This window comes from Corapipo altera, unplaced genomic scaffold (genome assembly GCF_003945725.1).
Source record: "Corapipo altera isolate COAL_440 unplaced genomic scaffold, ASM394572v1 49, whole genome shotgun sequence".
NCBI classification, from domain to species: domain Eukaryota; kingdom Metazoa; phylum Chordata; class Aves; order Passeriformes; family Pipridae; genus Corapipo; species Corapipo altera.
In genome coordinates, this window is record NW_020884879.1 from 12,474,942 (window position 1) to 12,490,885 (window position 15,944).

The window sequence follows — 15,944 nt, forward strand, 5'->3', positions numbered from 1 at the left end:
CATTGCCAGCAGGTCGAGGGAGGTGGTCCTACCCTTCTCAGCTGTGGTGAGGCTGCATATGGAGCGCTGTGTCCAGTTCTGGGGTCATCAGTGTAAGAGAAACACAGAGCTCTTGAAGTGGGTCCAGTGGAGAGCTACAAATATGATTAAGGGACTGGAGCATCTCTCTTACAAGGAAAGGCTGAGGGAGCTGTGCCTGTTTAGCCTCAAGAAGAGATGACCTCATCAGTGTATGTAAGTATCTGAAGGAAAGGTGCCAAGAGGATGGAGTCAGGCTCTCCAAACAAGAGGCAATGGGTAGAAGCTGATGTACAGCAAGTTCCACCTGAATATGAGGAAAAACTTCTTCGCTGTTCAAGTGACCGCACACTGGAACAGGCTGCCCAGAGAGGTTGTGGAGTCTCGCTCACTGGAGACATTAAGAACCGTTCAGATGCAATTCCATGCCATGTGCTCTGGGATGACCCTGCTTGAGCAGGGAGTTTGGACCTGATGACCCACTGTGGTCCTGTCCATCCTGACCCATTCCATGATTCCCTGCTATTTCTGAAAAGCAAGTTAGCTAGATTAGCACTGGGTTGGATGTGTTTATTCACACTGCAATTTCACCACTGAGCAACATGCAAATATGTCCAGCCTGGTTTTCAGATAAGAAGAAGTGCCCAAAAATAATTAGACCAATTCGTATGTGCTATATTTCATTTACACCATTGAAATAAAATGTTAATATATCCTCAGAACTGGGTATTTTTGTCAAGGAATCAGGTCAAGAAAAGGCTCCATGATCCCATGGTCCATTTCACAGCTGACTCCAAAAAATGTACCTCATTATAAAATACACCTTCCCAAGGAATCACAAGTCATGAGAAATCAAAAGAGAATTCCTAAAAGCAAAAGCTCTCCAGCAGAAAATCAATTTCAGCTACTTTCACCTTGCCCCAGGGAAAGCATCAGAGACACTGAGTGGGGTGTGGGAAACGTCTCATACATCTTCCTGGAGCTGCACAAGGCAGACCTCCAGACAGGAGCTTTTCTTTCCAAGACAGCTCTGCTCTAATTAGGGACTCGTGTAAAATTAGTATGTTGCAGTTCCAGATAGTGTTTGGATGATTCCCACATCAAATTTCTTTGCTTTAAAAAAAAAAAATTGTCTTTGTCCTTGCTCTAATTGACAGCCTTACAAATGCAGGTGGACTGAGGGATGAAGGTCAAATTGAGCTTATTGTGCTTAATAGGGTGAGGAAAAAAATCTAGCAGAAATTTACACACAGAAAGAAATGTTCCTTGGTGTTTGTTATTTTTCCTGACCATCATGTTTCCTTTTCAAGGGTCTTTGTGCATTTTTGGATGTACTTTCAGAACAAAAAGAAAGCAATTGCTTTTAAATAAAATTGTTATATGATGGGTTTTCCTGTACTACTTAATCTACAAATGTATCAGACAGAATCTAGTTTATAGACTCAACAATCTGTATTGAGTGGACATAAAATTAATTTTCTATATAGGAAAGTACATCCTGCTCCATAGTCGACCTTTTCCAAAGGTAGACTACCATTTTAAACCTCTGGCTGGTTCCTGTAGTTCTCAGTATTTAGACCTTTCTGGGTAACATGGTATTGTTAAGGCTGGTCAACATGTTCAAAAAAACCCAGGTTCTCCCTTGGAAATGAAGTCCAAATGACATTTCTCATCGAAGGTTATGATTGATATAATTTGTGCATTCCAGTGAGAAGGCAAAACAATTTTCTTTTTTGAGTCGGTATAAATTTCTGTGTCTTAAAGTTATTTACTTGCTTCCCATCTCTCATTTACTTTTTTGTGCTTCAGACTCAGACTATGTCTTCTACACTGACCTGTGCTGCTACAGTTCAGCCTGGGAACAGCTATGGCAATTTACTCCCAAAGAGCAAAGGTGTGTAGAACTTCTTCCTTAGAGATACAACTTGTGAGATGGCAGCCAGTTTGACAGACACAGAATTAATAAGAAACATATAAATAAATAGAGAAATAAATAGAAGAGATCGGTGTCTGTTTCTCTTTTTCCCCTCATGAGGAAATTGTAGACTGCAATGACGTCTCCCCTCAGTCTCCTCTTCTCCAGGCTGAACAAAAAGTCACCTCAGCCACTCCTCATATGGATTCCACTCAAGGCCGTTCGCCATCTTTGTTGCCCTCCTTTGGACACTCTCTAATAGCTTATTGTCTTTTTTATATGATACCACCCAAAACCACACACAATATCCAGGGTGAGGTCGCATCAGTGCAGAGCAGAGCAGGACAATCCCCTCCCTCGACTGGCTGGAAATGCTTTGCCTGATGCCCCCCAGGACACAGCTGGCCCTCCTGGCTACCAGGGCACTGCTGACTCATATTCAGCTTGCCATCAACCAGAACACCCAGGTCTCTTTCCAACGTCTTATTCCCCAGTCTGTACATACCTCCAGGGTTGTCCCATCCCAGGGCCATAATCCAGCACTTTCCCTTGCTGAACTTCATATGGTTGGTGATTGCCCAGACCTCTAATTTGTCAAGGTCTCTCTGCAGGGTCTCTCTGCCTTCGAGGGAGTCAACAGCTTCTCCAAGTTTTACATCATTTGCAAATTTGTTTAGCATCCCTTCCAGTCCTGTGTCCAAGTCCTTTATGAAGGTGTTGAAGAGCACAGGGCCTAAGATGGAGCCCTGCAGGACCCTACTAGCGACAGTCTGATGTTATCCCATTCGCTATTAACCCCTGTGCTTGAACTGTGAGCCAGTTTCTCACCCACTGCATGATGTGTTTATCCAGCTGTGTGCTGGACATTTTGTCCAGAAGGATCCTGTGAGGGACAGTATCAACAGATTTACTGAAATCCAAAAATATTACGTCAGCTGGCTCCCCTTGATAACTAGGCGGGTTACTTTTTCATAAAAGGAAATCAGGTTTGACAAGCAGGACTTTCCTCTCATGAAATCATGCTGACCAATTACTGTATTGTCTTTTCAGATGTTTTTCAGTACTTCCCAGAATAATCTTCTTCATAACTTTCCCAGGTGTTGAAGTGAGACTGACAGGCCTGTAGTTTCTGGGGTCCTCCCTCTTGCCCTTCTTAAAAAGTAAGACAACGTTCATCAGCTTCCAGTCAACTGGGACCTTTCCGGATTCCCAAGACTGCTCAAAAACCATTGAGAGAGGTTTGCAATGACATCAGCCAGCTCTCAGAGGATTCTGAGATGAATCCTATCAGGCCCTAGAGATTTGTAGGGATCCAGTTGGACTCAGTGATCTTTGTGGGTCCCTTCCAACTCAACATAATCTGTGATTAAGTGATTCTGTGAAACAAATGAATAAATAAACAAAGGTAAACAGGGAACGTTCCATTTTGTCTTAAGATTTTTTTAGAATAATCTGTGAAAAGTTTCAAATCTTAAAATTTTCATTCCCATGTGCGAGAAAGGCATCCAAATATGTGAATTTTACATGAGATGGTCATTTTATGGCTCTGGTCTGCTCTAAAACACAATTTTAGGTTATCACACGGTAGAAAATCGCTTTGGACTTCACTTCATACTTCTGTCAGGCCATGTTTTTTCTAGGTGGGCTCGGATTCTCTGCAGCTGTTTCTTGACTCAGCCCTGTTGAAGTCACTACAACTTGCAGCACTGCAGTAATTTATCTCAGTAAGAGATGCATCCCTAAATTCTAATGAATATTCCAATAGCAGTGGAAATACAGTCATCTTTATTACAAATGAACACCTCAACAGAACATCCTCAAAAAGAATCGTAGAATCATAAAATAAAATCATAGAAAGGCTTGGGTTGGAAACAACCTTAAAGTTCATCTAGTTCCAATCCTCCTGGTCATGGGCAGGGATGCCATTCACTAGATCAGGTTGCTCAGGACCCTACCAAACCTGACCTTGAACACTTCCAGGGATGGGGCATCCACAATTTCTCTGAGCAACCTGTTCCAGTGCTTCACTACCCTCTGAGGAAGGAATTTCTTCCTAACGTCTACTCTAAATCTGTCCTCTCAACCCCTCTTTACCCAGCTCTCTGCGCCTGTCTTTGTAGGAGAGGTGCTCTGATCCTCTGATCATCTTTGTGGTTCTTTTCTGGACTCACTCTAACAGGTTCACACCATTCTTACGTGAGGACCCCAGACAAGGTGGGGTCTTAAAAGCTCAATTCACAAGTTACTAGAATTTAAAATGGGATCACTTGTGATGTTGCACTGCTTGTCCTCCTTCAGGATGGCCTGCTTACCCAATAGTCTTTCACAGAGCATCTAATATGGAGACTTGTAATGATTTCAGGTCAACTGACCCGAGTTGAAAGCAGCTGTATAGCAAAATACTGTATAGAAAAAGAAAAAGGTATTACTTAATGCCTGTGGCTGCTCACAAACATTACCTGAGTATCATTTAGGATGACTGCCGTGGCAATCCATAGCCAGTGCTAAAAAGCATGGAGAGTCCTGCTGATCTGCGCTGCATGACAGGAGGTGGTGGATGCATACATAATGCTAACCTGGGGAAAAAACTGACCTTGAAGCAGCGCAGAAGCTCTACCAAGCAGGTGTATAAGAGGATTTTTCATATCATCTCACAAATCCACCCTGTATTCTCACCAGTTGTGCTCAATATCTGATGCTCCAGAGGAAAGCGGGAGAAAACCCCAGGACACACTGTGCTAATTGTGGGGGGAAGGAACCTACCTGCATCCCAGAGCCAAAGCCCTGAAGGAAGAGACCTGATTATGCTCTGCTTTACATGCTGAGCTGTAGGGGTTAGGAGCACACACAGGATGAGGACGGCTTCATCAGAATCTCCTTTCACAGTGGAGAAATGGGCCTCTCTCCTCTCCCTGGAAGCGTATTTGCACACGGGAGCAGCAGTTGTCCCATTATTTATGCAATGCAAAAAAATTCTAGGGTCTTCCCTGACTGACATTTGTTAGATAAGATCGTAGGTACAAAATACCCTTCACAATATACAATAACCTTTAAAGACATGCCAGCAACCTCCTATGAAGCGTGCCAGGCTGGCGGAGCGGGGGTAGGATGCTATAGGGAACACCTCACCAGCAGGACGTTACATGCATACTAATGCTGAGAGTGTTTGAGCTCACCCTGGCAGCGAGAGCGAGCGCGGCTCCAGCAGTTTCCATGGTGCTGTCATGGTGCGCTCTCCCTACACCTTCACTCATCAGCATTTCCCACCCATCCTCCTCCCTGTAATAAGCTGCTTGCTCACCCCGAAAGGTCAGCCATTGTAATGATGATTTTAGCAGGGGGAGGCAGGGAGGCCGAAGGGTGAAAAGGTGAGCGCTGAGCAGCGATGTGCGTGGGAACTGGGGGCTTGCCTTGCGCTGCACAATGAGAAATTAGAAAGCTTCCCCTCGAGGGAGCGGTGCTTATCAACCCCCTCTCACTTCCCAGGCCGGCCCAGTCAGATGCCCTGATGGAGTTAAAAAACGTTCATGCTAAGTGGCTGGAGACTCGACTCTAAATCATAGGCATCTCATCGGCAACTGATGCATCAGCGTGTGGAGGGGTGAAGGGACTGCCTCTGCCAACAGAGGAAACTGATACAAGCGTTTCCAGGCGTCTGTTTTTGTTTTTGTTGGTTTTTTTTCTTTCTATTTTTCTTCTGCCCCCTCCCAGCAAGCCCAGTGCTCGTCTGCAGATGGAAAGAGGCAGATTATTCCTCTGACTTTCATCCTATTGACTGCCGGAGTAAAGCGCTGCGACTCTTAACTGCCTTTCTTTCTTTCTATAGGACAGCTTTCCTGCACGTTTTGGAGGAGTCCATTTTGTCAATCAGCCCTGGTACATCCATGCCCTGTACACGCTAATCAAACCGTTTCTCAAAGACAAGACAAGGAAAAGGGTAATTAGATGGGGGTCGGGTGATGGAGGGTGGATAGGAAGCTGCAGACCTGGAGTAACTGAGTAGCTACCTGCTCTCTTCTTTTTCTCTCTGCATTTTGCATATGGCCTCAGAGAATTGCTGCTGTTTTTAAACCTTAGGGTTTTCAATGGTCTGGAATAAATCAGTAACTCTGTTAGAGACCAGAAACCTGTTGTCACTAACGAAGTGTAGATGCATTTTACTGGGACATGCCCAGGGATAGAAGAGAATCATCAGTGTGGAGGGATTATCAGGCCTGGCTGAAGTTACTTGCAAGTGAAGGAAACTTCAGCTCAACTCTTTTTGTTGGAGTAAAAATTCCTATTTCATTCCTTCAGGAACTTGTCTGTTTTCACATGGTGGTAACTCACATTTCCACAAAAAAATGCCCGTGCCTGAAGGCTGTTTTCTGGTACTGCAGAAGAGGCAGATCTTCTCCACTGAAACCCACGTGAATTGTGGTCTGGTAGTCATCTTAGCCATTTGTTCTCTGCAGTCTATCAACCAATGACCGGATCATCCCTCAGGAGGCCCCAGAGCCAGCCCTGAGTTATGTCTGACTAGGCAGGACAAGGGTAGAACCAGCCTGAAAGCAAAGAGGGATTAGAAAGACAGATGGCGCTGAAGCAGCACAAAGTGGCAACACAGCCTGGTACACCCCTGGGAAATGTCAGTCCTGGAGTGCAGAGCTGGTTGCCCTCTCAGATGCTGAAGACCTACTCTTCACATCTACTTTCAGTAAGCTCCGCTGTCACCCTTTTCTTCTCACTTCTCTAACCTCTTACAGTAGCGATAATCAGTCATAACTCCTGACTTCCGCTTCTCCTGAGCTGGCACTTAAGAAATTGAAAGTGTCATGCGCTAAAAGCAAGGCAATCAGAGTTTTCAGAAGTGTTTATAGTACCAGGCTAACTCTTCAGCTGCCCACCCCAAAGCTAATACCCACCTCCTCATCCACTGAGCCAACCCCGAGGGCTTTAGAAATTCCCACCTGAAACTGCAGTGTCAACTAATGACACTCCACACCTCATTAGTGCTGCTATTATTGTGCTTAATGAAGTAAGGAATCGATTATGACTTTGAACTTTCTTTTATTTGTTAAAGATCTTTCTTCACGGTAACAACCTGAACAGTCTTCACCAGCTAATACACCCTGAATGCCTGCCCTCCGAATTCGGGGGGACTCTTCCTCCCTACGACATGGGCACATGGGCTCGAACGTTACTTGGTCCCGACTACAGTGATGAAAACGAGTACACCCACACCTCCTACAACGCCATGCACGTGAAGCACGCGTCCTCCAACCTGGAGCGGGAGACCTCACCCAAACCCATGAAAAGGTACAGTACTGCCTTTGAAATCATCTCTTATTTGGCTCTCTGAACAGGGTTGGCATAAACCTCACAGGAAGGGCTCATCTGGCTCAAAGAGAAGCTGTAATTTGGCAAATGTTGACGGTAGGGAGCCCTTCACCCTGGACTGTGCTCATGGTGTGGTGGGAGAAAGGAAGCCTCTCAGTGGAACCGTAATTACTTGTCTGATTACTGTGCATGAAAATGAGGGGAAATTAATGAGCCTCTGCACAGAGCATTACAGAAAGTATATCAGAGTGAGATGCTGTTCTGTACGGTGCAGTGCAACCAGCAGCACTGCTTCAGTGCTGGTCCCTATTACTTGCCTCTGCTTTGCTGCTGCTGACCCAGTTGTTATTGATAAGGGATTTACCTCCTTAGAAATGTGGCTGTTGTACGATGAACACCACTGCCCTCTAAAGGGAAAAATGATTGGTTTTCTCCGTCTGCTTCTGCTCCCGCTGGCTTCATCAAGCCCTGCAAAGGCAGCTGCAGAGCTGTTCTTTTAAGAGCTCTGATTTTAGTTCTAGTGATTGTGCATTTAGCTCTGAATACTCAAAATAACACCTCTGGAGAGTATCACCCTCAGCAGTTTGGACTGATTCCAGGGATGCAGTCAGGAAGTTGGATACCTGGCACAGGGTTGTGGGTGGTATGGCTTAGCCAACACCAGCTGCAGTGAGTGGTGGCCAGGTCGGCTCCCCTGAGTGAGTGTAACATCTGCGCTCGCCTCACCCTTGGCATCCCACTCCGTGAAACTACTTTCCATGGAGATGGCAGTGATGCTTTCCTCGCTGCTGCCACTTGATGAGTGCAGTGCTAACAGGCACGGCATCACTCTCTCTGACAGGGAACGGCCATCATTTTGTCACAGCAAAATCAAAGCTGACAACACAGACAAACCATAATGTCATGCAATTAATTTTAAAAGTCTTTCATCTTCAGAGGAAAAAGAAATGCATTCTTGATTCACAGCTTTCTCCCAGGTCAGAGGGATGCCACACAGCTGTGTCTGCAAAGTGAGGCCTCGTGCAGGAAACACAAACACTTATGACCGACATCAAGGGCTCACAGGGCTGCAAGACTGAGAGGCTATGAACTGCAGCCATTGCACTGTCAGTTGCATTGTCAGCAATTCTTACTACTGACTGCCAGCCAAGACTGGGAGCTGGGCTGAGTTTACAGAGCCTGTCCCAGAGAGCTGATTTTAATTATTTTTTTTTAATATTGACAGTGAAACAGAATAATCTTAGAAAAATACTGATAACTGATAATAAAAATAATAACAATATTTCATTGTTATTAAAACACATCTCAAGAGTATACATTTTAGCTTTATAGAAAGAAATTTGTAGGTTTTTAAAGCTCCAAAGTGTTAAGAACTGCTCACAGGTAAACCTTTGCTGAGGAGAGGATCTGTGACTGCAAAGGAGGAAGGATCTTATCATGCCCTTAGGGAAGAACCTCGGCTTGAAAATTAGTTCAGTGCCAAAAAACCCTGCCTTGAGGCAAAGCCTTCTTTTATAATCTGTTCACTAATACAAAAGAACATTAATACAAATATGGGGAGTGGATGAATCTAATTTGTCATGTTGCCTCTGGGCAGACTAGATCTAACTTTTAGCCTAATTTTGTTACTCAGCAGTTAAGTCAACCATCTGATCTTGCACCCTGTGGTCATTACTTGTTGTTAGAGGTGAAAAGTTCATGGCTTCAACAGATTTTCCCCTCTGAGTATTTGCTTTGATTCTTCTTCCCCTGAAATTATGGTTTGGCCTAAGCATAGGTAAAAGCCTATGCTCAGAAAGCATGATTGTGTGCTTTATTAGATTTGTTAGACCAGATTTATATCTGGTCTCCAGACTTCTACCAGCAATACCTGTCTTTATATAGCTCCCCTCCTTGCCTCTTCAGGTTCATGTATCTCTGAAACAATGAGAAACTCAGGCTATGGCTGAGATTCCTGGTTACTCCAGGGAGGTTTACACTATACATAGGTGATCGCCTAACATTATTCTTCATCTTAAATATAAGTCCCTCACAATTGTCCTATCACTGCTCCCCTTATTAAAGCAATTTTGTAGTTTCATTGAAAATCTCTCCTTTACTCCTCCACTCACAGCATACGTTCTTAGGTAACATGTTAATTTTGTGTTTCTCTGGTGAAATGTTGGGTTTAACCAAAAAAAGGTCAAGGTCACTGACCTTTTTTTTAGCAACTTATTCCTCTGAAAGGGGTAAATATATAAAGACTGAGCCTTCTTAGGTTTCTGCAATTTAAGGATGAAAAGCCTTGCTGAACAATTATGGGTCCTCTTCTCTTTGACTTCCCAGGTATCACTGCAGGTTTACCTGCCCAGTAATCTACTGCAGGGAAGGGCAGTGCTTATGGGAGGTGGATTTATCCAGAAGTCTGGAGCTACAGTGGTTGTTCCCTTCTATGGCACTGTCCTGCTGCATGACATGGGGCAGAGTTGCAGCCCCTCCTGACTCTGTGGCCACTTGATGCAAAACCACACGAGCGCATCCTTGCTTGAGCTGCCACTGGTCCAGTACTGTATGAAAGCATTCTTAATCTTTGAGCTCAGTGCTGCTATAGTAACTGAGTCTTGCACTGTGACCACAGAGAAATGTCCCTGTGGAATGAAGTGCTGCCATCCCCTACAACTAAAGATTGTTGTCACCCTGGGCACAACCTACTCCAAATATAGAGTGCAGAAATTTTAGTAGCAGAGATGCTGAAAAATCAAGATATGATTTATATATCTTGAAGAGAAGTGACAGGAAATGGATCCAGAGAATAACTATTGTAGCCACTTAGTCTCTGTTAGCAAATGAATGCAGAGGGAGAGAAAGAGGGAATTTTCGAGACGTTTCTGAGACCAAACTGAAGTCATGGCCTGAAAATTAAAATAAATCTCAAAATGCAGAGCAGGAAAAAACACAGCACCAAGCAGCAGTGGGGGGGGGGCTGAAGCTGGAGCAGGTACATGCCTGTATACTGAGTTCGGGACTGGCAGCAGTGCTTTGGCTCCCATCATCGGGGCAGGTGCATATAAATTGAAACAAGTTCACCTGAGAGTTGTGGGAGACTGAGGAGAGTGGAGAGCGTATTTTTTCAGCAAGAAACTATAGAAGACAGTGCTTTGTTCAGTCTCTCAGAGCAAAGGTTGAAATGGATTTGAAGGGAATAAAAACTGGGGACAGAGAAACAGGTATTTGAGAAAAAGGACAACTCAGGCATGGAATCAAATAGGTATAAGCTGATCAAAGTATACCTTGGCTGCAAATTAGAGTTGGTTTGCTAGTTATCAGAGGACTGAAACAGCGTGCCAGTATGACAGTCTAACTGATACACAAGTGAAAGGTCTAATATGAACAGCTGAATATGAAGTGGCTACGGGAGATTAGACTTGCCTGTCAAAGTCTCATTAGGTTCCAATTTCTGGGACCAGAATGCAGCCTTCTTCCCATTCACAGGCAGGGGTGGTTTTTCCCTGTGACTTGAACTTGCACAAGATTTATTCTCAAAAAAGAGTCCTTGTTGATTTCAAAGAATGGAGGCATTGTAGATGGGGATAAGGATTGATAATCTTCTTAGAAAAAGACTACCACTGACTCCAGCCACTGACGCAATCTTAAAAATTTTGAGATTGACAAGTTTCTATAATATGGAAAATCTTTAATCAAAACCATTGCAATTTTCCCACCAGTGGCCACATGAAGCCCCACTGGGGCAAAATCAAAACAGTGGAAATTGCACTCCCATCTGCAGTGTTATCCCAGAACCCAAGTACTGTATGAACAGATGGGAAACAAAGCAAAACAGCTGATGACTCCACATAATGAGTCTTAAAGGACAGGGGGAGGGGGAGGAAGCAACAATAACAAAAATTCATTCAGAATATATGTTTATTAAGATTCAGCTCGGCAAAGTCTGAAATGGGCAAGGTAGTAAACATGCAAACCAGCACTGATACAGTAATAGCAAAGTTTTTTTGATCCAAAAGCTTGGCCACATCCATTCGACAGTCCTGCAAGCAGCAATGGCAACAGATCCTTCTCCTGTCTTGGGTCATCTCTTCTGAAGGGCCTGCATCCACACAGGGAGCCTGACACTTATGAGCTTTGAGATTTGAGAGCAATGTAAATGGTGCGGCAATTTGGCTTACGGGGAAGAAAGTCACCTCTCTTTCAGCTGTGGCCAAATATTCTGTGAGCCCTGATGGTCAGAAAGGGGCCTTGGGTTGCTTTAATCAACAGGGAGCTCACACAAAAGCAAAGCGTTTGCCTGAGGCGCTCATGCTGGCTTTTGTTGATGAGCTGTTGTTTTTAGGAACAGCTGGAGGTTTTATCTGGATGTGCAGTTTCATGAATAGTTATGGTGGGTGGTTAAGCCTAGCAGTTTAAGAGTCAGGGACTGCTCTCTACATATCACTGTGCCAATAGGGCATAGTTTTTTGGCCAGCCACAGTGGGAGAAGCATGCCTGTAGTTATTCGAGTACCTAACTGCAGTGGCTGACCATCCCTAGTTGGAGGGATGGATTCAGTGACAAGGGAAGATGTGAAAGAGCTCAGTTCTTTGAAGAGTTTCCTTTTTTCCCCAGTGTCACCCTTGCTCTTACACTCACGTCCAGCAGCAAAAAGTAAATTGCAGCAGCACATTACCTCCGTGTCACTTGCTTCTGCAACTGCATCTGGGTCACTTCTTGATGTCTGAACTGGGTCTTCATCCAAGTGACAAAGAGTGTTCTCTGCCTTTGCTTGTTCCCTGTGCAGGCACCAAGCACAGCTTGTGAGCTGAATGTTCTTTCTCTGCCCTCCCGGGCACCAAAAAAGTACTTGCTTTTATCTTGCTGCTGGTGCAAATAGGCCTGAAAACCTACTGCAATTTACAATTACCCTGCAGAGAAAGGAAATTTTACCTAACAACTACATATTTATTCTGGCCAAACAGTCTGTGCTGTTTAATGAAATTTATTTAATCAAAGTTTAATTAATGATAACTTTAATAAAATTTGGGGTTAAAAATTATTCTTAGGATAACATGGGTTGCAAGAACATTGCTATCGCTGAGTCAACCTTATTAGAGACTCAGTAAATTCAGAGTTAGGGTAAAACATTTAAACTAGAGCCAAACACACTAACTGTAAAAATGTACAACCTGTGTATTAAGACACCATTACATTTTTCTACTCTGAAGTAGAAACTAATAGAATCATAGAATTATAGAACCATTTATGTTGGAGAAGATCTTTAAGATCATCAGGTCCAACCATTAACCCAGCACTGCCAAGTCCACCACTAAACACTTAGGTGTCCCTAAGCATCACATTTAAATGTCTTTTGAATACCTTCAGGGATGGTATCTTCACCACTTCCCCAGGCAGCATATTCCAATGCTTGACAACACCTCCAGTGAAGAAACTTTTCCTAATATCTAATCTGAACATCACCTGGCATATTTGAGGCCGTTTTCTAAAGGACTTGTGCACATAAAGAGGCAATGACCTGCCTAGTGGTTTATGAAAAGCCCTCATATTAGACATTTTGAAAATACAGCAAAAAAGCCTGTAAGAATGCATTGCATTGCATTGCATTGCATTCTAACTCAGCGCTGTTGAGTTAGAGCATGTGGATTTTTATGTCCTAGATTAGAGTGAAAGGATTTTAAAATACAGGTTAGGGTTTGCCATTATTGCCTCCTGATGTGTGCATTTTCAAAAGCCTGATATTCAAATGAACTTGCTGCTGAAACTAATTGTTGTTTCTCAGAAACAGGATCCTGCTTCCAGAATGAAGGGTATTACAACTGGTACACACTAATGCCGACTGGAACAGTTTTAGATCCAAAAGGGGCCATTCGTGGGGGTGACTTATGTAAGGTTTTTATTTATTCAGACTGGTTCCTCCATATGCCCAGCTGGGCTGTGCAAGGCAGACCTTTCTAGTTGTTATCCTTAGTGTGACCTTAATGTTCCTTCGCCATATGTTTCTGCTTTTATGGGTCACGTTTTATGCCGGTTCACAGTCAGCACCAATTAACTGCAGAAGTAGTAAAATACCAGCAAATAAAAATCAGTATGAAAATGTGTGAAAACTTCCCACTGCCCATGGATGGCACCTAGGTTGCTCTGCTTGTAGCTGGGGTGCATTTCTACTAGTTTTGGAGGAAAAGAAAGAAACTCCTTGTGATAAAATAGCTTTATAATATGCAAAACCTATGCAAGGCTTACATTTGTTATTTTATTATAAATTATTTCAAACAATGGAGAATTTCTAAATACTTCTGCAGAAATGCTTCCCCCATACAGAGATGATGAATGAGACTCATCTTAATAGTAAAGCAGGTGTTCCAGGGACATGCACATCATGTAATGTATACATTATCTAGTAATACAGATTATTAGCTGTTGAACAGTTTTATAGCTTTTGACCAGAGTTCTGCTCATACATTAGAGAGAAATGGAAAGGAATTGGTGGATCTGGCACATTAGGAGGTCCTAGGGAAGCTGCAGGAGAGATGGTTCAGAATACCCTCAGGAACAAGCAGTGAGAGAAGCCAAGGAGATCCAAGCTGCAAAGCCACAGCTGAACCACAGGCAGGAGGGACGGATAGCTTGGTTCTTTGCCCTGGGGCAAAGCAGGAAACCAGTTGCTGTCTGGAGACATTGGCAGCATGGTTTTCATCTGTTTACAGCACTCAATTCCCAGTGCATGGGTGCACAAACACAGGCTGGAGGTGGGAATGGCAGAACGAGTGGTGTTCAGTCTGCCTAAAATATTGCATTGTAAATTATGTCTTCACCTGGCTATAAATTTGCCAAAAGTTTAATAGTTTAGATTAGAAACATGACACTTAATAAAACAAATGGTTTTACACTGCTTATGTCTTTTGCTGTCCTCTGAAAAATCCACCTACATCTGGCTGAATTACTAGCCTTTGAAAGGGCAATTCACACATGCCCTGTAGAAACATATTTAATTTTAGCATTTAATGGCCCCAAGGATTGCCTCATGCTTTAGCTTGGCCTCCCAACATAAATAAACTTGTTCAGCTTTGGTTGATGGTTCATGCCTGCAATGTGCATCTCCTGTCTAGGCCATGGGGTGCAGACGGCTTTTGCAATTACAACTTTTACTTGTGATCACTATTGTCCCTACATTAGGCCATTCTATAGCAAGACGTGGAGCCAGGATTTGGAAGACTGACACCCCTTGCTCTCAGGGCTGCATCCTCTCTGCTCTTGGCAGGAGAATTGGAGAGATGAGGTTTTAGCAGTGAACCCACCTGGGATACTGGGCACTTGGGTCACTGGGATGGAAGCCTCAAGGCAGACTGAACGATGAGGTAGGTGTTATGGACTGGAAGTAGCTGGGCTAGGACGCATGCTTGGTGGGCAAGCATTTGCTTGCTGATGGAGACCAGGAGTGATCCTTTGGTTCAGGCTGTTGGGTGCAACACTGGAGAAGCAGATCCTGCTCTCACTCTCCCCCTGAGCCCTTGTGTCAGCCTGGCAAGTAGCATAAACCAAATTTCACACAGATGGTGAGATTGCATGTTGCCTATTTTCAATCTGCCAAGCTATAGACTTTGGGGTATAGAAATATCCAGCACGTGCTTTGAACATTCATGCTGTCATTTAATGCTGAGGACTCTGCAAAATCAGACCTTCAGCATTGGGAAATGGGCACCCCATATTAGAGGAACACTTGTACCCTAATCTCACTGCGCTTCAGCGCTCTACCTGCAAAATGAAAATTAAAAGAAAACCAACTCTCACAGTCATGCTATGGCAGTAAATGAATTAGCATTTAAGAGGCACACAAGTGCTGCATTGATGAACTCCACAGAAAAGCTCAGGAGGGAATTAACAAAGGCTATCTTCAGAGCAGGCTTGGACTAATATGCAGCAAATGTGTCACAGAGCCACACACTGAACCGCTACAAGAAAGCAAAATAAATAGCCACTTACTAGCACAGCACTGTCTGAGCTGAGCACTGAGGGAGGAAAGAGCTCTCTGAGAAATAAGTGTGTGCCCTTGGGGCCAGGGAGCAATGCGGGGGTCACAACACCCCCACACACCTGGCCAAGTGACTGCTGCTCCCACAACCTATATTTTGGCTTTTCACACTGTGGTGGTGCTTGACTTTCCAGCCTAAATAGTGCATCTGCAGGGTTGCTTTCATGCTGTAGTGCTGTTCTTGTTAAGGACAGGAAACTTCTGATGTATGATGGGGAAGTTTGAAGACTGGTCCCCTCTACTCTCAGGGCTCCAGCTGCTCTGTTATTGCCACACAGCAGTGAAGAGACTATGATTCAGTGTCTGAGATTTTGAGAACTGGAGTCACTGGAATGGGAGCAAAAAAGGCAGGCTGAAAGATGAGGCTGGAGTAAAGGACTGGAATGTCTGAACAAGGGGACTTGAAGCTGTTGGGCTAAAAAGAGCATTTGGTGGGCAAGGAAATGGGGATGAGCAGGAAAAGCTTGAGTGGTGATGACAAGTGCATGTGTGTGTGTTCATGAATATTCATAAAGTTTGGGAAGAAATTTTTTCATCACCTGGCCTGAAATTCGTTTTTTTGGATATCAAATCCTGCATACTTTATAGTAGTTCTGCCGAATCTGCTGTACATTGGTGTTTGCTGCTACAGTGTTGTCTTTATTTGGTCCCACTACTAGGCTTACGTTTTGATAG

General features: G+C 44.0%; 1 protein-coding gene across 3 annotated transcripts in view; it reads left to right on the plus strand.

Annotated features, from left to right (window-relative positions):
• Positions 1 to 15,944, plus strand: part of CLVS1 (clavesin 1) — a 103,050-nt gene that overhangs the window by 78,301 nt on the left and 8,805 nt on the right. For all 3 annotated transcript variants that reach the window (XM_027638651.1, XM_027638649.1, XM_027638650.1), the window contains 2 exons: positions 5,760 to 5,870; positions 6,996 to 7,231. In XM_027638651.1, the coding sequence (XP_027494452.1) occupies positions 5,760 to 5,870; positions 6,996 to 7,231 (347 nt within the window). The remainder of the gene's footprint in view (positions 1 to 5,759; positions 5,871 to 6,995; positions 7,232 to 15,944) is intronic.